The sequence below is a fragment of the Oncorhynchus gorbuscha genome, linkage group LG22 (genome assembly GCF_021184085.1).
Source record: "Oncorhynchus gorbuscha isolate QuinsamMale2020 ecotype Even-year linkage group LG22, OgorEven_v1.0, whole genome shotgun sequence".
In the NCBI taxonomy this organism is placed as follows: domain Eukaryota; kingdom Metazoa; phylum Chordata; class Actinopteri; order Salmoniformes; family Salmonidae; genus Oncorhynchus; species Oncorhynchus gorbuscha.
Genome location: NC_060194.1, coordinates 21,351,537 through 21,373,520, shown reverse-complemented (window position 1 = coordinate 21,373,520; position 21,984 = coordinate 21,351,537). Strand labels below are relative to the sequence as shown.

General features: G+C 42.3%; 2 protein-coding genes across 3 annotated transcripts in view; both read left to right on the top strand.

Moving 5' to 3' along the window:
• The first annotated feature begins 6,255 nt into the window (after positions 1-6,255).
• On the top strand, positions 6,256-8,976 carry LOC124009680 (Krueppel-like factor 4). The gene is made up of 3 exons (XM_046321730.1): positions 6,256-6,478; positions 6,986-8,015; positions 8,112-8,976. The coding sequence occupies exons 1-3, from the start codon at positions 6,392-6,394 to the stop codon at positions 8,285-8,287; spliced, it is 1,293 nt and encodes a 430-aa protein (XP_046177686.1). The 5' UTR covers positions 6,256-6,391; the 3' UTR covers positions 8,288-8,976.
• A 3,439-nt stretch (positions 8,977-12,415) lies between these two features.
• The window catches only part of LOC124009225 (sodium- and chloride-dependent glycine transporter 1-like), a 99,928-nt gene continuing 90,359 nt past the window's right edge, over positions 12,416-21,984 (top strand). The window contains exon 1 of one of the 2 annotated variants that reach the window (XM_046320807.1): positions 12,416-12,673. The gene's annotated coding sequence lies outside the window, so the exon portion shown is untranslated. Of the gene's footprint in view, positions 12,739-21,984 lie in introns of both variants that reach the window. The other variant, XM_046320804.1, reaches the window with a different exon arrangement.

Genomic DNA, 21,984 nt, shown 5'->3' with positions numbered 1-21,984 from the left:
AACGTGATTCCCTGTGCTGTAAACATTTAGGTGGCTGAAGTATCAAACGTGATTCCCTGTGCTGTAAACATTTAGGTGGCTGAAGTTTCAAACGTGAGATGGAGAGTCTAGCTAGCCAAATTGTGTTCAAGCAGGGACTCTAGTAAGTGACACAATATTTATTTGGCTCAACTAAATTCTGACTGCAGCAGTAGAATATGAAAGCTGGAGAACAGATAGGAGAGCAAATAATTGCTTTTCCCAGGTATTTACGCCATTGTTAGTGAGTAGGAGAGCGAGGAGGGCTGAAACGGGTCCTCTTGGGCTGTCCTTTTGACCCCAGCCAGATGCAGACACACAGAGAGACGGTTTTGTGTCCCCAGACAAGGGTTCCTCCAAAGCCGGCAAGGGCAATTACATCCTAGGACAAAGGGCCCAAGAGGGGGATGAGTGACTGAGAACAGGACCCTGGCTGGGTCAGGGGCCATCAGGAGCCAGTAAGCCAGTGAGCCAGTGAAAGCAGCAGACTGTTAAACTCTGTGGAAAGAGATGGACATCACTGCAAAATCACTGTGCGAAAAGACAGTGATGGCCAGTTCAGGTACAGTAGACTCAGGTATCATTATAGTGCCATACACCTCCACTCAACCTCCCCATCCCGAACCTACACCCCATCCCCACCTCATAGTATCAGCCCAGAGCAAACATTTCTACACCTTATCCTGCTCTGTCTCAGTCTAGTAGTGTTTCTGTTTCTCCTCAATCCCTGTGGTCATCGTTATAATGATAAACTGCTGCTGGAAGCTGTTACTTAAGCAGCTGTCGTCCTGATCTTATTAAGTGTGAATTAGTGGTGAATGCTACCAAAACACTTTACCCACTTTGGATACTTAAGTGCACAGGAGTTAAACCATGGAGAGGAAACCATTTATACTTAAAACTAAACATACAGCAGCAGTACATAGAAATAGATATTATATATATTTTTTAAATACAGGTTCCCCTTTAAAATGTGTGATAAAGAGACCAGAGCAATTCTTCATGTCGTTTTTATAGCACCTGAAAGTTTCTAACTGCATATGGGGTTTGGTGAACTAACAAAAATATTTAATGTAGATGTTCACAGAAAGCCAGCAGATTCCACCAGCACAGTCCATACAACAGACTAGTTCATGTAGCATGCATGTGCTGCTCTCAGGAAGAGCAGAATTGCTGATTACCAAGCCAGTCAGCCAACCAGCCACTACCCAGCCAGTGTTATTGCTTTTCTTTTCCCATGATTATCCCAAGACTGTATTTGTTCCTACTCCCACTCTAGTTGACCAATGGCATCACCTCCTTTGATATATTAGAAAAGGTAAAGCTTATGTGTTGCTTTTTTATGTCATGCAAGGCAGCGTAATTATATTAGATAGGAGTGGGTTTCCCCTCTGCTTCTGGGATGGAGGATAATTACTAGTGACTGAAGTCACTAGATTAGATTGTTATTCATTTGTTGAAGTGCCTGAGTGAAACTACAGCCGGACAGGAAGATAAACAGAACTGGGGGAAGAAGAAGAAGAAATAAAGACTACAGTATGTCCCAACCACTTCTGGGTTATTATTATCATGCATCAAAAAGAGAGAAGAGAGAGGAGAAGGATGTAGGATGGTCTAATGACCAACACAACACACCATGATTAAAGGACCAACAACATTTAAAATATGTTCAAACAAAAACAAAACAACAATCAGTGAAAATATCTAATTGTGTGCTTTGTCCTGAGACTATTATGGTATGGGGTATCTAGGCAGGCTTCTCTGCTTTGTCCTGAGACTATTATGGTATGGGGTATCTAGGCAGGCTTCTCTGCTTTGTCCTGAGACTATTATGGTATGGGGTATCTAGGCAGGCTTCTCTGCTTTGTCCTGAGACTATCATGGTATGGGGTATCTAGGCAGGCTTCTCTGCTTTGTCCTGAGACTATCATGGTATGGGGTATCTAGGCAGGCTTCTCTGCTTTGTCCTGAGACTATCATGGTATGGGGTATCTAGGCAGGCTTCTCTGCTTTGTCCTGAGACTATCATGGTATGGGGTATCTAGGCAGGCTTCTCTGCTTTGTCCTGAGACTATCATGGTATGGGGTATCTAGGCAGGCTTCTCTGCTTTGTCCTGAGACTATTATGGTATGGGGTATCTAGGCAGGCTTCTCTGCTTTGTCCTGAGACTATCATGGTATGGGGTATCTAGGCAGGCTTCTCTGCTTTGTCCTGAGACTATCATGGTATGGGGTATCTAGGCAGGCTTCTCTGCTTTGTCCTGAGACTATCATGGTGGTATGGGGTATCTAGGCAGGCTTCTCTGCTTTGTCCTGAGACTATCATGGTATGGGGTATCTAGGCAGGCTTCTCTGCTTTGTCCTGAGACTATCATGGTATGGGGTATCTAGGGCTTCTCTGCTTTGTCCTGAGACTATCATGGTATGGGGTATTAGGCAGGCTTCTGCTTTGTCCTGAGACTATCATGGTATGGGGTATCTAGGCAGGCTTCTCTGCTTTGTCCTGAGACTATCATGGTATGGGATATCTAGGCAGGCTTCTCTGCTTTGTCCTGAGACTATCATGGTATGGGGTATCTAGGCAGGCTTCTCTGCTTTGTCCTGAGACTATCATGGTATGGGGTATCTAGGCAGGCTTCTCTGCTTTGTCCTGAGACTATCATGGTATGGGGTATCTAGGCAGGCTTCTCTGCTTTGTCCACACACACCACACACAAACTACAGTAAAATCTTAATTTGAGCCACTTTGCTACAGTAGGAAAATAATCCTACAGAAACAGGAAATGTGAATTATTATGTGGATTATAATTCATGGACATTTCATGTAGGGGTTGATATTTTTAATTAGGGCAAATCAAGTTAGGGAAAATCACATTTTAAAGTGGAAATTACAAACTTTAGAATACTTTTTTAAAACCTGGAATGCACTACACGTTTGCATTTCCTGCTGTTCAGGAAAAGTTGTGCAACAACAGGATGATCAAATTAAGATACAGCATCTGAAGTAACCTGTGTCTGTTCCTTTCATTCTAGCAGACAGGTCGGCTGGCTCCTGGCTGGGACATTTAACCAGTCATGTGGTGATTGAGGTCTCGTCTCCAGCCTCTTTGTTATTGTCCAGTCTCCTACAGGAGATAGAGAGGAGAGAAGCCTTCTAGGCTTGTTCATACAGATAACATGGTCAGCAGGCTAAGGGAAGATTGAACGGGAAAGGGGGTAGTTGATGGTGGGCACAAATATTTACTTGGTCACACTAATGGGGCTGAGTGATATGGCTGCCATGGATTGAAGTAACGTCAACTACTGCTGTCCGGGTATCAACCTCCATACTACTTCTGACATAGTGTGATAATGTTTTTTATTTTGAACAGACATGATCCATCTGTCTTAGCTTGTGATGACGGACAATCATGCGGTAGAGACAGAGAGCCAATTACAGGGCAGAATGATGAATGACTCAAAAATAAAAGGTAGTAATCATCAATTGGAGTAGTGTGACTAAACTACAAAATATATTTGATAAAGCCACAATGTGTAATCTTGACAGAAAGAAGACTTTCATATAGAGCCATTAGTAGAAACATTTCATCCACGCACAAAAGGCCATGATTTAGGTGCTAAGGCTAAGGGGTGCTTAGTCTAAATCTGGCCAAAATAAACGCATTATTGTATATACAAAGCCAATTGACACAGTACTCTTTTATTGTGGTGTGAATGCTGCATAGTCTGCAAAAAAAAATATTGTATCTTTGGACATAAACCCATTTGTGTAAACATATGTTATCGTGCACTTATAGCACATAGATGCATGACAATGTCATGGAAGAGGACCACTGCTGTGTGTGGAAACAAATCATACTTTTACACCACCTCTGCTATGTTTTCATTCACTGATACCAATGGTTGCTGCAGCAACACAAGTTAGATTTGCAAGCTAAAATTTGAATCACAATAATAAGTAATTGTGAGGTATATGGTTTACGCATAAGTTATGAGAAAAGTACAGTTCCGAGAGAACAATAATATTTTGGGAATGAGCAGCTTGCAAGATAATTCATCAAGATAAGTGATGTCCCATCATAGATTTTCGTGTAAATCAAATGGATCCAGGAAGTGGGCCATGGCACTGTCTGCCAATGTGCAATCTTCTAAATTGTGTTTGGAAAACAAGAGGAGCCTTCCTCTCTTTGACCACAGAGAAATACAAAAGGAGAAATGTGACCCTTTTACCAACCATTCATATCTTTCTCTCTATTTGTCCTTAGATGTCTTACTGTATTTGATTATACAAGATAGGAAATAGCGTTCTCCTTTTGTGCCTTTCTATAGCCTCTTATTTCTATGTCCTTTGTTCTCTTTCTTAAAATGTAGCAGGTATATAGCTACCTATACGTTATGAGTTTAATGATAAGTTCTTTATGGCCGTTTTTAATTTTTACTAAAACTTTTCAATCGTGCTTTGTGCTTTCGTTTCGGTTGACATTGAGCCAACATCCCAAAACGAAATATCTACTTGTTATCGTTGGACATGTCTTTGACTGGTTGAGTGTGTATGACACTAAAAAAACATGTGCGATTGCGTGTGTAGTACACGCAGTCACAGAAGAGTGAAAGTGGAGTGGAGGAAAAGTGTCCAGTTTTTCCTCAGGAAACTAACTCCATTTCCACTTGGCTCTCGACACAACGGTTACTCCGGAATCTGATTTGCGTAGGACGTTTAAAAATAACGGAGTATAAAGGCTCGGAGGAAATGATCTTGCAGGGCAGTCTACTCCGCACATGAGCTCTTGATAGTCTAGGAGTCTCTGGTTTAATTCTGAATAAATTAGGATATACATATTTCTTACTCACTTTATGCTCAATTAGAAACAACTATTGTAGTCTATTAAAGAATAGGCCTGCAATATAGCACGATAGTGCATGAAGCAGAATTTTGGCTGCCCAACACAATGTTTCAAATATGTTTTTGCAGCTTGTCATGTTGAGCATCAGATGACATTTGTTTGTTTATTCTTTAAATTGTATATTGCCAGCTCAACAAAAAAAATATATGATTCTATGACATATTTGAACATATTTGAACAATGTATCTTTGTAATCAGGATGACAAGCCCAGCAGCAGATGCTCTATGTGCCAAGTACCTTGATTTGGATGATAATCAAGCCAACGAATGGGTTTGTTGATGTAAAGCGAACATGTAACTGCTTTGTGTACCGTTAAGATTAACACGTTGTTTCGATGATCCTGAGAATGGCACAATGTCACACATTCTATTTGTTTGAATGTTAAACAACTAGGGAATCACGTTGAGACAAATTCCTGATATTGCCGATTGAGATTAGGCATATCTATAGACTGTCAAATCGAACATATGGTATGTTCGAGAGAGGTGAAAATAAACTAGAAGTAGCTGGATATTTTACTTGCAAAATTATGCGATCATCGGGTGATACATTCATGAGAGTTAGGCCTAGGATTGCTACTTTTTTTTACACTTGAAAATATTTATTTCTGACTGGGCTAATTCAGAAGGCCATACCGTCATTACTATTTATTGAAGCGTATAAACCCTTATCCATTTATTTAAGATCAATTATATCAGAGAAATTATCATATTATTGAACTAATTGCACAGCGAGTTTGCACGCGGTAAGTGTCGCCCGCCCCCTTCAGTTATATTCCCTGATGGAATCTGAAGTCCTTGTTTTTGAGTAGGAAAGCACAAAGGACAATGACTAAAATAACTACGAATAAATATAAATGTAGAACACATCTCCTTAATATATATGTATAAAAACATATACAAGAATAATATGAATACATGGTTATTATTATTGATTGATAATGTGATTGAAATTAGAGGGTAATAGACTTGCAATTAATGTAATTGCACAACTATAGACTTCACAAATGATGATAACAAATTCAACTTGGCTTTCAAAAAATCCAAAATGAGCTTTCTCTGCAAACTATAACGCGCTGAAATGTAAACTGTTATAGGCCCATTCAACCTTTTGATTATTGAATTAAGGCAAACATGCTATGGCTCTTGTAAATACGATTTAGATATTTTGCAAGATTTTAAAATAAATGCATTTCTCATACATATGCATGTTGGCATGTAAAATCGTAGTAAAGTCCACCTCAACATTCACCCTATTGGTCGACAGGTGAAACGAATTCTGACACGCCCACAAAGTCTGTCCAGGACGGGGCTATAACTGGTGGGCACTACAGTCATCAGGGTTTATATCGTTTGGTTCGATTTGGATTGCTACATAGCGTTAGATGTTTTGGGGGTAAATATCTCAGCATCGTTTGCCTTACTGAATTTGGACAGGTGTAAAAGGTTAACTAAAATAACATTTTATAATGGCTCTCGCTGATGCGACGCTGCCGTCGATTACTACGTTTTCAAGCAGTAAGACCATGGAGGAAAGACAGTCTGCAATTGTCCATGTAAGTGTACTTTTTACCCCGATGTAATTTCTTCAACAGAAACTAACTGAACATACAAAGTTGATAACATAGTGTGCAATTTTTAATTATAATGCTTGCTTTTCTTTTGTTTATTTCGCTATTTTATTTGCTCGAGAGAAATATAGCCACTGGGCAAAAACTGGTTTAATCAACGTTGTTTCCACGTCATTTCAACCCAAAAAATGCAATGTGATGACTTTGAATCAGCGTGGAAAACTAATTGGATTTGAAAAAAGTAATCAACCTAAGGGAATTTCGTAATTTTCCCCAATTTTAAACCTAACTCCAAATACATGGTGACATTTTTGGTTGATTTTAGTTTATTTCATGTTAGTTGACTCCAACAAAGGTAAATCAAAACTGACGTCTGTGCCCAGTGGGTATAGCATATATAGGCTACACAAAGAAAAACCCACAACTGTTTTGGAAAGAGGTTCTGGACTGAAACAATATTCAAATGACAATGTTGTTTTATTTACATTATAGGACTGGAAAGTGGACGGTTGCAATACCAGCACAACAGGTGATGACTTGAGATCCCAGATTGAAGTGGAGCTCAGTATCGTTGAATCACCTGCAGTGACCAGAGATGAAGATGACCTGGGGAAATTCTTGGATTTAGAGTTCATTTTATCCAACACCATTGGATCTGAAAGTGGAACCAATAACTCATCTCAACAGTCGTGCTCATACTCACTGCCTGAGTCGCCGGAAAGCTGCAGCACAGGGCATGACAGTGACGGTTCTCAGCTCACACCCAATGCTTACGGCAGCTATAACTTCAACACAAGTCCTGGGCACAGTCTGGTAGCCGAGCTGCTAACCCCAGAGATGAATTATCAGAGCGACACACTGTTAGACTACAGGCTGAAGCAGCCTGCCACGGACAGGCGGGAGTACACTGAACTGCGGGCCTTGAATATAGCTACTGCCACTCCAGTCCACTTACAAGTGACCGACTCTCATCCCATGGGATACAAAATAAAGACAGAAAACACTGAGCGGTCGTGCATGATGGCAGGTGACTTCATAGGACACATGTATGATGAGAAACACGCGCGTTCCCTGCACACAGAGTTCACGCACCATCAACTTGCTGTTCAGGGGTTTGCACCTCATGGCATGCAACAGAGTGTGTCCCGAGATGGGATGGGGCGCAAAGACTGTCACTTGACAGAGATGAACTCTCATCAGCATACTAACATGGCACACCCGCAACAGTATGAGCCATATCCACCGCAGTACACGCATCACCAAGGTGCGCTACAGTATCATGGACAGTACAGGATGTTCAGGGAGCCCATGCGGGTGCACCACCCGTCCATGCCGGGGGTGATGTTGACCCCACCATCATCGCCACTTTTGGAGTTTTACGCGCCGGAAGATAGCAAACCCAAACGGGGCCGTCGGTCTTGGGCGAGAAAGCGCACAGCCACTCATAGCTGTGAATTCCCTGGATGTGGGAAGACTTACACCAAGAGTTCCCATCTAAAGGCTCACATGCGAACACACACAGGTAATTACACATTTAATTTACAATATAACCCCTCCAAAATTTGACACTAGCCTATTATGCACGAAAATCTAACTGTATTGTCCTTGTAATCCACAGGTGAGAAACCGTACCATTGCAATTGGGAAGGCTGTGGTTGGAAATTTGCGAGGTCTGACGAGCTGACTCGTCACTATAGAAAGCACACCGGTCAGAGGCCTTTCCAGTGCCACTTGTGTGAGAGGGCCTTCTCGCGCTCAGATCACCTCGCACTGCACATGAAGAGGCACATGTAAACCAAGACTGTTGGATCTGACTTTGAACGTTCTATTTTTGTATCATGGCGATAGACTGGACATGACATGTAAATGCTTGTACATACTATCATTCTCTTCTAAATGATGGGAGTACAATATTTAAGGAAAAGGAGAGCCTTTCTTGCTTACTCTTGCATTTAAATTATTGAGTGTTGGTGACTGCTGATGGTTGCTATTTTGGCTTTTGAAATAAAACACTGAACAACGGCTGGCTGTAGCCTACCCAATATTTTTTGTACATATGCCTACATGTAAATGGACATTTGTTTTCTATCACTTAGGCCTACTGCGTAACTTTGATACTTTGTTGCTGTTTACAAGAATCACCAGACTTCCCATGGTTTTCTATAGTTTTTCCAATAAAATTATGTGTATTTCAAAACACTTTTTTTCTATTTAATTGTTTGAATGCTTAGGCTTATTATGCTTCTCAAAGTGCTCTTAATTAAATCAGGTACTTAACACTGCCTTTCAATGTTTCATACATTTTGTATACAAAATGATGCTAAAGTTGTAAGGAAATATTCTCCCAAAACTGTACTAGAGATACTTGAAGCTCTGGGAAAATATTATCCACTCTGTAAGTGCAATATAGTTTTGTAAAATCAGAAAGACAAAGTGTTACAAGAGCTCTGTGTTTTATGAAAATAAAATGATATGGAAATTAATTGTTTGAATTTTCTTATTTGACATGAATAGTGTTAAGATTAGTGTCCAAGGATCTGGCCAAGAAATCGAAACACTCATAAAGGGCATAACTTTTTACAACGCTGGGTCTAGGATGAGTTCTGACATCCCGTCCCCTTTGTAATAGTGACAGGCAACACTCATTGAAGCTTCCTAAGACAAGCCTAAGGACATACTACTGAACATGGCCCATAGTATACTGTGGATCTAAAATTATATCATTTACACACCTTCACAGACACCTAGTAGGCATTTTATGACACCCCCATAAAGTACTGAGCACAGTGATTTGAAGAACTATAGGTTGGATACTTCACTACTTCTCACCCACCAATGTAATTGAATTATTTCAAAGCCAAACTGAAGAGATGTCATAGCAATAGTTAGGCCTATATTTACAGTAATACACTGTTATAAGGTGGATATTGGGTGTCAATGTCATGGTAGGCTGTACAGATGGCGATTGTCGCCCTCTCCTGTTCATTTGACCGACTTGCATTCATTAGGCACTTAAAAGTGAAGTATGTTGTCAATTCTATCATCTACCTCATGAGGGCAGTCTGTACCATTGCACTGATGTAACCAAGCTGTAACATCAGAATTCACTTGAGCCAAGTCAAAGCAAGACAATGACTCCTTCCTTGGTCTTTGTACTCAAGAAAAGTATTATCTTTGTTCACCTTAATCTCCAAAATTACATTAACTAATACACTCATCTAAACACAAACACATTTCCTGACAAAGCAGTCCTTACCAAAACTGTTGATCCACATTGTAATAATATTGCAAGTATAATGTGCTCTCATTTTTTCATTTGACTTCCCATTACCTCCACATATGAATGGGCTTAAGTTCAAAAGTGTTTCTGCTCCATATGTGGAACTAGAATTGTATGTTTTAGGTATTCTAGACTCTGATACCAAACAAGGTGGTGTGTGTCTTAAGTCAAATGGGACTTCTGTGTGAACGTAACATTTCCTCCTCCCCTTGCCTGCTATGTGGCCTACATTGAGCTGAATAATACAACTCTGTCTGAAATATGGGTGGTTCAACCTGGATTTGACTTAGCATGGTGTGGGAAATACAATGTTTACTTTAGCTGTGTCCCTTCCCTTCTAACAGATAGGCATCCTAAGTGACTGGGTAACTGGGTTGCTTGTCTATTATTCTTATGGTTGCAGGGAATGAGGATATGTATAATAATTTAACGTCCCCCAAATATAGGCCTAACTATATCTTATCTTTTTGGACAGTTGACTGTACCATTCAGTAACAGTGTCAAAAAGTTGAGGTAGACATATGGTCATAAGTGTTAAAACACATTACTTCTCATTTTACAGTAATAACATAAATCTTCTAGAAGCCAAGTATTGACACAGTCAAAGCGATGGCAGATTTTAACTCATGAATATACAGTGATATTCAGATCCCCTGACTTTTTCCACATTTTGTTACAGCGGGGGGGGGGGGGGGGGGGGGGGGGGGGGGTACGGCACTTCAATCCGGCCCGCGAGATACCAATTTCGTGGTTTCCAATTGGTAGTTACAGTCTTGTCCCATCACTGCAAAGAACTGAAAACTGCTGTTCACAAATGCTCTCCATCCAACCTCACTGAGCTCGAGCTGTTTTGCAAGGAGGAATGGGAAAAAAATTCAGTCTCTCGATGTGCAAAACTGATAGAGACATACCCCAAGCAACTTACAGCTGTAATCGCAGCAAAAGGTGGCGCTACAAAGTATTAACTTAAGGGGGCTGAATAATTTTGCACGCCCAATTTTTCAGTTTTTGATTTGTTAAAAAAAGTTTGAAATATCCAATAAATGTCGTTCCACGTCATGATTGTGTCCCACTTGTTGTTGATTCTTCACAAAAAAATATGGTTTTATATCTTTATGTTTGAAGCCTGAAATGTGGCCAAAGGTCGCAAAGTTCAAGGGGGGCGAATACTTTCACAAGGCACTGTATTTAATCCATTTTAAAATAAGTCTGTAATGTAACAAAATGTGGAAAAAGTCAAGGGGTGTGAATACTTTCCGAAGGAAATGTACACTGTTTGGGGTTGTGGCTTGTTGTCATGGAGGCCCTGTTATGGTTTCATTTGTTTACGTAAGAGGAATCCAGAGCTGGGTCAACTCCGCACTAGGTCAGAAGCTAAACTAACCAGTGGGGTGGGTACAGCTCTGACCAGGCAACCTAATGGCATTCACATTTTCCCTTTTATATTTGCATACTTCAATAATATGTTTATTACACATGGGATTGAATCCAAATGGAACATTTTGTGTTATTCTACTCTGAGTGGTCAGTAAACTACTGTAGATGAGGATACCATAGTAAAAGACTATGTAAGTGTTGATGCTGGTAGAGACGAGAAGCAGGTACAGGGAGTGAACGTTTAATTATCAACGGACATGACATGGAACAGGACAGGACAGCGTTTGGACAAGAACAAAAAACGACATTAATGCAGACACAGGGAACAAACGGGGGAGCAGACAGTTATAGACGGGGCGATCAACAAAGGGAGTCCAATGAGCGCTGCTGCGCATAATGATGGTGACAGGTGTGCGTTATGAAGGGCAGCCTGGCGCCCTTGAGCGCCAGACAGGGAGAGCGGGGGCAGGCATGACAGTACCCCCCCCTAGGGGGGCCACCCGGCCAGCATCCCGGAGAGCACAGTAGAGTTTAGTTCAGTACAGTAAGTAGTGTTTAGTTCAGTACAGTAAGTAGTGTTTAGTTCAGTAGAGTACAGTAGAGAATAGTACAGTGAAGTACAATATAATACATTATACTGTACTTTACTCTACTGCTGCTCTACTGTACTGGACATCTGTGGATGCTGAAATCAAGGCCAGGGTGGACAGACCAAATTTCAATGTCTTTTCATGTGACAGTTGAACTGTGCTCACTTGGCATCTGTCTCTCTCCACCGACATCAGCAAAGACATCCTGCAAATGATACAAACTTGTAGACAGCTATTAGATATAATTTTAGCCTGAGAATGTCATTCTCGTACATCATTCCATGACAAATGTTGGTTCAATTACAATGCATAGTAGCCTACTACTGCATAGTAAGTCTAGCTGTTTCTAGCCACCTGATTTCACACAAAGGAGCTTTCACATTCTCTTCAGCATGTGCGAGCCTGTTACAAAAGCATGTCAGGCAAGCTACCTGACCCATCAGTGTAATATTCATGAGTATCTCTTATCACTGTCATTATTCATCATCAAATCAAAGTTTAGTGGTCCAGAAAAATAAGAACATAAATTATAAAGGATGAGTCATGATTAGAATACAGTATATACATATAAAGTGGGTGAAACAGTACGTAAACATTATTAAGTGACCAGTGTTCAATGACTATGTACATCGGGCGACAGTCTCTAAGGTGCAGGGTAGAGTACCAGGCGGGTAGCAAGGTTCAGGGCAGGGTACTGGGCGGAGGTCAGCTAGTGTTTAACAGTCTGGTGGCCTGGAGATAAAGGCTGTTTCTCAATCTCTCGGTTCCAGCTCATCATTTGTAGTGGATACTGGACCAAACTGTGGCGAATGGAGTAATGCACGCGCTGCTGCTCATCACTCAAAACTGAAATTATAGACGGAGCGATTATTGAAATTATGTTAGTAAAAGACGGGGGGCGTATTTTGAAAGAAGAGGAAGGCTCAAGACAAGGTGATGAAACTCCGAACATTCTATATTGATATTTAACCACCATATGTTCACGACATCACGCTATGGTAAGCAATTAATGACACAAACCATTCAAATAAGATGTTCATACATTGTTATAGCTAGCTAGTTGTTTTGCCACATTCAGTAGTTTGAATAGAGGCGTCAATCAACCTTATTAGCCCACAGTAAAGACAAGGGCCAGTAGGCTTGCCATGTCTGGATGCTAGAAATATGTTAATGCTTCAATATTGGCTTTCCTGAAGATACTTGAAATGAGCTTGCTAGCTAACGTTAGTTGTTTACTCAGAGAATGATACATATTTGTTTAACAAGGATGTGATACAGACGTTTCAACGCTTGCCCATTACGTTGTTTCTCTGTTCAACGAAAACTCGAGTGAATTTATCTCCAACTATTCACTTGCTAGCTAAGTCGATTTTTGAATGAATGAACTTAAGATACAGTGGTGTCTTAGTTACTGATACAAAATGCAAGACCAAATGTAACATTACGTGGCAGTGTGTCAGCTAACGTTACTTTCCCGGTTGCTGTGCTTCTGTGGATTTTGTCAAAATACGCGGTGAGAATCTTGACCAACCTTTACACGATGCCAGGGCTTCACCAGAGGAAGTCACTGTGCAACGTTGAACATTTCTCAAAAAGTTAGTTCAAGAAGTCTACAAACATTTTAAAGGCACATTCTGCCATTTCAACAGCATGACACTGTTTGGTAACCTGAGGGATTGGTCTGGATCAAGCCTGGGGAAATAGCTGTTTCGGTATGATATGTTAGATAAAGGAATAACGACAGACACCAATGTCAGGTTCAATAGCCTTGATTGTGCATTGTACGAATGGCTACAACTGGAGTCCGGGGAACAGTCCGGCTAGTCGATTACCTATCAACTAGACTCGGTAACAATAGCGTAGCCGTTGTTCATCATCATCATCATCACCCTCTAATTCATAGATATATTCTAATGTAGAGATGAAAGGCTTGAGTCATAGTTTTATTATACATATGTTGGAGCTTGTTTGTTTACAAACACTCAAGTGACAAGAAAAAACAAACAATTGAGTAATACAGTCTGAGATCTTGGGTTATCATTTAACCCATTAGTATCATTTCGTACCATTTATTGAAATGACCATGGGATAGCAGAACATATTAGACTTTAGCTTTAACTTAACACCTGGAACCCCCATGGACGTTTGTGAATCTCCCCCAATGTAATGTGTAATTTACTGTAATTTATTATTTATAGTGACAGTACTCATTATGGTTTTGGTCAGGGTTTTTGTCTATAACCATACTCACTCTGTTTGTGGAAAAGCTGGGAAATAGCCTATGTCAATAGTAGCTCTACCATACATGCATGTATGCAACCCTGCCCCCCTCACCTTCACAGCAGGGCCTCTCTCACACCCAATTCTAGGGTCTAACTTTTATCACAACCAAAATAGCTAGCTAAAATGTATTGTGAACATTTTAAAATGTCCCAAACATAATTTGATTTGTGACTGTTATTATCATTTAGCAGCAGTGTGATTTTTCAATAGGCCTGTTTCTTCTGCGCTGCTGCTGTGAAGTGGTGCTACCCCCAGGGGTCAATGTTGCCATTGTAAATGTGATGGTGGTATTGATGGTGTTTTATAGCACTAGTTACTTTTCTAAAGAAAAAATAACACAGCAAATGTTTTTCGGAACTTTGTCAACTTTCAAAAAAGAAAGAATGGATGATATTTCAACAGTTTAGACCGGAACCACTACACCACTATGAACTGGATTGAAATGAATAGTATGAGGTTTATTTTCCAAATTCCAAAAATACTTTATCACACTTTACCTTTAGAAATGAACAGGTACAGGTACTTTAACTAGCCCACTGTTATGGCTTGTGAATGTTTCCTTCATGCAGGTTTCCTACATTTAAATATTTACCTTAATTGCCACCTTGTTTCCAAATGCCAAAAATACTCTACAATAATACTTTGTCAAACTTCACCGTAGAAAATTAACAGGTCTAGCCCAACTACTACTATGGTTTGTGTTGTTTAAAAAAAAAAAAGTTAAAAAATTTATACATTCCTCATCACTTACAATAAGTCCTTCAGCAACCTCCCACACAACATACAGAATGCATCCATCACACAGATCTGTATCTAAATGTTAGTTTTGCGTAGACCTATTCATTATCAGCTAGGTTTATTTTCTAAAGTATTCTCTAATAACAGTCCTTTGCCAAACTGCCACAAATGACCATGAAAGATATCAAAGTCCTGGCTTCAATATGAATGCTGTTCCAGTTCAGTCATGTTAGAACTCAGAAGACATTCATTCATTATTTTGTTGGCTTGCAATAGCATAATAAAAAATAAAATAATAATTATAATGTAATAATAATACATGGGATTAAATTCACCTTTAAAAAAAGACACTGTACATCAACACTGTACAGTAGGTGTCCTATCAGTTCCCACCTAGTTGTCATGGCTCGTTTCTCCCACTTAGCTATGAGTTAGGACTAGCTCAACTAAATTATTGTCTTCTTAAGTGGAAATGTCACACAATATTGTACCCCTGTAGCTCAGTTGGTAGAGCATGGCGCTTGCAAGGCCAGTATAGTTGGTGTGATTCCCAGGATCACTCATATGTAACAAAGTGTATGCATCCGTGACTATAAATTGCATTGGATTAAATTGTCTGCTAAATGGCATTTATTATTGTTGTTGTAGCCTACTGTTAAGACACATTTGGGAGAATTTGACCTGTTTTACTTATCTTTACATATGTTATGCTTATTTGTCAATTGTTTGAAAGCTAGTAGGCCTAATATCCACACATTTAAGGAGTTTATATCCTCTGAGGGGAGGCTGGCAGGAAAACGTTGACATTAAATGGTTTACATACTGTACTAACATGTAGGGCCTAGGTCGGGGACTAAACACCACTGTTGTGGAGAAAGTCTTGACCAGGTGCATAGAATGTGAACTGATACCATTGGCCAGCTGGCCCTGCACTGGCATTCTGAAGACATTCCTTTGACAGAAATAGCCTGCTTCCACTACCCAGAGTTTAGCTACATGTTTTGTCGTTTCTGGCTCCAGAACTCAAGTTTCTGGAGCTGATGTAAGCTAATATGTTGCATTTAATTCGTATGTATGCTGACGTACAGTATCAGTCAAAAGTTTGGACACACCTACTTATTCAAGGGTGTTTCGTTATTTTTTACTATTTTCTACATTGTAGATTAATAGTGAAGACATCAAAACTATGAAATAACACATATGGAATCATGTAGTAACCAAAAAAGTGTTAAACAAATCAAAATGCTGATTCTTAAAAGTAGCCACCCTTTGCATTGATGACAGCTTTGCACACTCTTGGCATTCTCTCAACCAGCTTCATGAGGTAGTATCCTGGAATTAATTTAAATTAACAGGTGTGCCTTGTTAAAAGTTAATTTGTGGAATTTCTTTCCTTCAAAATGAATATCAGCCAATCAGTTGTGTTGTGACAAGGTAGGGGTGGTATACAGAAGATATCCCTATTTGGTAAAATACCATGTCCATATTATGTGAAGAATAGCTTAAATAAGCAAAGAGAAACAACAGTCCATCATTACGTTAAGATATTAAGGTCAGTCAAATGAAATTTCCAAGAACTTTGAAAGTGAGGTCGCAAAAACCATCAAGTGCTATGATGAAACTGGCTCTCATGAGGACCGCCACAGGAAAGGAAGACCCAGAGTTACCTCTGCTGCAGAGGATAAGTTCATTAGAGTTAACTGCACCTCAGATTGCAGCCCAAACAAATGCTTCACAAAGTTCAAGTAAGAGACACATCTCAACATCAACTGTTCAGAGGATACTGCGTGAATCGGTCCTTCATGGCCGAATTGCTGCAAAGAAACCACTACCAAAGGACACCAATAATAATAACAGACTTGCTTGAGCCAAGAAACATGAGCAATGGACATTAGACCGGTAGAAATCTGTCCTTTGGTCTGATGAGTCCAAATTTGAGATTTTTGGTTCCAACCGCCATGTCTTTGTGAGATGCAGAGTAGGTGAATGGATGATCTCCGCATGTGTAGTTCTCACCGTGAAGCATGGAGGAGGAAGTGTTATGGTGTGGGGTTGCTTTGCTGGTGAGACTGTCAGTGCTGTATTTAGAATTCAAGGCACACTGAGTTGGACCGCAGAGTGAAGGAAAAGCAGCCAACAACTGCTCAGCATATGTGGGAACTCCTTCAAGATCGCTGGAAAAGCATTCCAGGTGAAGCTGGTTGAGAGAATGCCAAGAGTGTGCAAAGCTGGCATCAAGACAAAGGGTGGATACTTTGAAGAATCTCAAATATAAATATCTATTTTGATTTGTTTAGCACTTTTTAAATTGTTACTACTGTACATGATTCCATATGAGTTATGTTATAGTGTTGATGTCTTCACTATTATTCTACAATGTAGAAAATAGTAAAATTAAAGAAAAACCGTTGAATAAGTAGGTGTGTCCAAAATGTTGACTGGTACTGTGTTATGTTTTCACAAAGCAGTGTGAAACCAGAATTAGGCCTAGCCTAGGCCTGTATTGTGGCACTAAAGTCGTACAGATACAGTGCCTTCAGAAATTATTCATACCCCTTGATCTTTTTCACATTTTGTTTTTACAGCCTTAGTTTAAAATGGATTAAATTGAGAGTTTGTGTCACTGACTTACACACAATACCCCAAAATATAAGTGTAATTATGTTTTTAACGGTGTTTACAAATTCATAAACAATTAAAAGCTGAAATGTCTTTAGTCAATAAGTATTCAACTCCTTTGTTATGGCAAGCCTAAATATGTTCAGGATAAAAAATTGGCTTAACTGTTATGCAGGTGAGTGAGGACCCAAAAGCGATATAACAGAAACAGAGTCTTTTAATGTCCAAACAGGGAAAACATAAATCCTCAATCTTTACAGGAGATGTCCAAACAGGGAAAACATAAATCCTCAATCTTAACTTGAGAGTCCCCCTTCTAGTAGTTGAGAATTGCAGGGCTAGCGGCAACAGACTGCAGGTCCCTTCGGGTAGGCGCGGGCCGTAGAGGATAAAGACACCTGCTCACACGCAGATTACAACAGGACGGAACAAGGGCAAAGCAAACAAGAATCCGACAAGGACAGAAGCAGAAACAGAGAGAGAAATAGAGACTTAATCAGAGGGCAAAAGAGGGAACAGGTGTGAGAGTAAACGAGGTCGTTAGGAGAATGAGGAACAGCTGGGGGCAGGAACGGAACGATAGAGAGAGAGATAGAGAGAGAGAAAGTAACCTAATACGACCAGCAGGGGGAAACGAAGAGAAGAGAAAGCACAGGGACAAGACATGACAATACATGACAGTACCCCCCCACTCACCGAGCGCCTCCTGGCGCACTCGAGGAGGAAACCTGGCGGCAACGGAGGAAATCATCGATCAGCGAACGGTCCAGCACGTCCCGAGATGGAACCCAACTCCTTTCCTCAGGACCGTACCGGGAAACGATGAAGAGGGAATCATAGTGCTATATTATTCTAATGAGACACGGGTAGAGAACTGTAAGAGTTTGAGCTATCAGGACCAAACAGGCCAGGAGAGTGACAACTTGGGACAGACTGAGACACAGCAAGGCTAAGACCAGGACCAGGAGAGAGGCGGTGGCTGAGGACAGACTGAGACACAGCAAGGGCAGGAGAGATGCGGTGGCTGGGGACAGACTGAGACACAGCAAGGCCAGGAGCAGGACCAGGAGAGATGCGGTGGCTGGGGACAGACTTAGACACAGCAAGGCCAGGAGCAGGAGCAGGAAGAGAGTTACCGGACTTAGTCTGCGCGCAGTCCGAACAAGCAGCCACGAAACAACGCGTGTCACGCTCCTGAGTGGGCCACCAAAAACGCTGGCGAATAGAAGCAAGCGTACCCCGAACGCCGGGGTGGCCGGCTAACTTGGCAGAGTGAGCCCACTGAAGAACGGCCAGACGAGTAGGAACGGGAACGAAAAGAAGGTTCCTAGGACAAGCGTGCGGAGACGGAGTGTGAGTGAGTGCTTGCTTTACCTGCCTCTCAATTCCCCAGACAGTCAACCCGACAACACGCCCCTCAGGGAGACTCCCCTCGGGGTCGGTGGAGGCTACTGAAGAACTGAAGAGACGGGATAAAGCATCAGGCTTAGTGTTCTTTGAGCCCGGACGATAAGAAATAACGAACTCGAAACGAGCGAAAAACAGCGCCCAACGAGCCTGACGCGCATTAAGTCGTTTGGCAGAACGGATGTACTCAAGGTTCTTATGGTCAGTCCAAACGACAAAAGGAACGGTCGCCCCCTCCAACCACTGTCGCCATTCGCCTAGGGCTAAGTGGATGGCGAGCAGTTCGCGGTTTCCCACATCATAGTTACGTTCCGACGGCGACAGGCTATGAGAAAAATACGCGCAAGGGTGGACCTTATCGTCAGAATGGGAGCGCTGGGACAGAATGGCTCCCACGCCCACCTCTGACGCGTCAACCTCGACAATGAACTGTCTAGAGACGTCAGGTGTAACAAGGATAGGAGCGGATGTAAAACGCTTCTTGAGGAGATCAAAAGCTCCCTGGGCGGAAACGGACCACTTAAAGCACGCCTTGACAGAAGTAAGGGCTGTGAGAGGAGCTGCCACCTGACCGAAATTACGAATGAAACGACGATAGATTTTCGCGAAACCGAGAAAGCGCTGCAGCTCGACACGTGACTTAGGAACGGGCCAATCGCTGATAGCTTGGACCTTAGCGGGATCCATCTGAATGCCTTCAGCGGAAATAACAGAACCGAGAAAAATGACGGAGGAGACATGAAAAGCGCATTTCTCAGCCTTCACATAAAGACAATTCTCTAAAAGGCGCTGGAGGACACGTCGAACGTGCTGAACATGAATCTGGAGTGACGGTGAAAAAAAAAATCAGGATATCGTCAAGGTAAACGAAAACAAAGATGTTCAGCATGTCTCTCAGTACATCATTCACTAATGCCTGAAAGACAGCTGGAGCGTTAGCGAGACCGAACGGCAGAAACCGGTATTCAAAGTGCCCTAACGGAGTGTTAAACGCCGTTTTCCACTCGTCCTCCTCCCTGATGCGCACGAGATGGTAAGCGTTACGAAGGTCCAACTTAGTGAAAAACCTGGCTCCCTGCAGGATCTCGAAAGCTGAAGACATAAGGGGAAGCGGATAACGACTCTTAAACGTTATGTCATTCAGCCCTCGATAATCCACGCAGGGGCGCAGGGTCCCGTCTTTTTTCTTAACAAAAAAGAACCCCTCTCCGGCGGGAGAGGAGGAAGGGACTACGGTACCGGCGTCGAGAGCTACAGACAAATAATCTTCGAGAGCCTTACGTTCGGGAGCCGACAGAGAGTATAGTCTACCCCGGGGGGGAGTGGTACCCGGAAGGAGATCAATACTACAATCATACGACCGGTGAGGAGGAAGGGAGGTGGCCCTGGACCGACTGAAGACCGTGCACAGATCATGATATTCCTCCGGCACCCCTGTCAAATCACCAGGCTCCTCCTGTGAAGAGGGGGCAGAAGAAACAGGAGGGATAGCAGACATTAAACACTTCACATGACAAGAGACGTTCCAGGAGAGGATAGAATTACTAGACCAATTAATAGAAGGATTATGACACACTAGCCAGGGATGGCCCAAAACAACAGGTGTAAAAGGTGAACGAAAAATCAAAAAAGAAATGGTTTCGCTATGATTACCAGAGACAGTGAGGGTTAAAGGTAGCGTTTCACGCTGAATCCTGGGGAGAGAACTACCATCCAAGGCGAACATAGCCGTGGGCTCCCCTAACTGTCTGAGAGGAATGTCATGTTCCCGAGCCCAGGCTTCGTCCATAAAACAGCCCTCCGCCCCAGAGTCTATCAATGCACTGCAGGAAGCTGCCGAACTGACCGACAAGGTAGTACGGGATCTTGATGGAGAGACCTGAGTAGTAGCGCTCACCAGTAGCCCTCCGCTTACTGATGAGCTCTGGCCTTTTACTGGACATGAAATGACAAAATGACCAGCGGAACCGCAATAGAGACAGAGGCGGTTGGTGATTCTCCGTTCCCTCTCCTTAGTCGAGATGCGAATACCCCCCAGCTGCATGGGCTCAGCACCTGAGCCACTGGAGGAAGATGGTAGTGATGCGGAGAGGGGGGAAACGGATAACGCGAGCTCTCTTCCACGAGCTCGGTGACGAAGATCTACCCGTCGTTCTATGCGAATAGCGAGTTCAATCAAAGAATCCACGCTGGAAGGAACCTCCCGGGAGAGAATCTCATCCTTTACCTCCGCGTGGAGACCCTCCAGAAAACGAGCGAGCAACGCCGGCTCGTTCCAGTCACTGGAGGCAGCAAGAGTGCGAAACTCTATAGTGTAATCCGTTATGGATCGATTACCTTGACATAGGGAAGACAGAGCCCTGGAAGCTTCTTTCCCAAAAACTGAACGATCAAAAACACGTATCATCTCCTCCTTAAAGTTCTGATACTGGTTAGTACACTCAGCCCTTGCCTCCCAGATTGCCGTGCCCCACTCACGAGCCCGTCCAGTAAGGAGAGATATGACGTAGGCGATACGAGCTGTACCCCTGGAGTACGTGTTGGGCTGGAGAGAGAACACAATATCACACTGGGTGAGGAACGAGCGGCATTCAGTGGGCTCCCCAGAGTAACACGGTGGGTTATTAATTCTGGGCTCCGGAGACTCGGAAGCCCTGGAAGTAGCCGGTGGATCGAGGCGGAGATTGTGAATATGTTTCGAGAGGTCGGAGACTTGGGCGGCCAGGGTCTCAACGGCATGTCGAGCAGCAGACAATTCCTGCTCGTGTCTGCCTAGTATCGCTCCCTGGAACTCGACGGCTGAGTAGAGAGGATCCCAAGTCGCTGGGTCCATTCTTGGTCGGATTCTTCTGTTATGCAGGTGAGTGAGGACCCAAAAGCGATATAACAGAAACAGAGTCTTTTAATGTCCAAACAGGGAAAACATAAATCCTCAATCTTTACAGGAGATGTCCAAACAGGGAAAACATAAATCCTCAATCTTAACAGGAGAGTCCCCCTTCTAGTAGTTGAGGAGAATTGCAGGGCTAGCGGCAACAGACTGCAGGTCCCTTCGGGTAGGCGCGGGCCGTAGAGGATAAAGACACCTGCTCACACGCAGTATCTGATGAAGAGGCAGATTACAACAGGACGGAACAAGGACAAAGCAAACAAGAATCGGACAAGGACAGAAGCAGAAACAGAGAGAGAAATAGAGA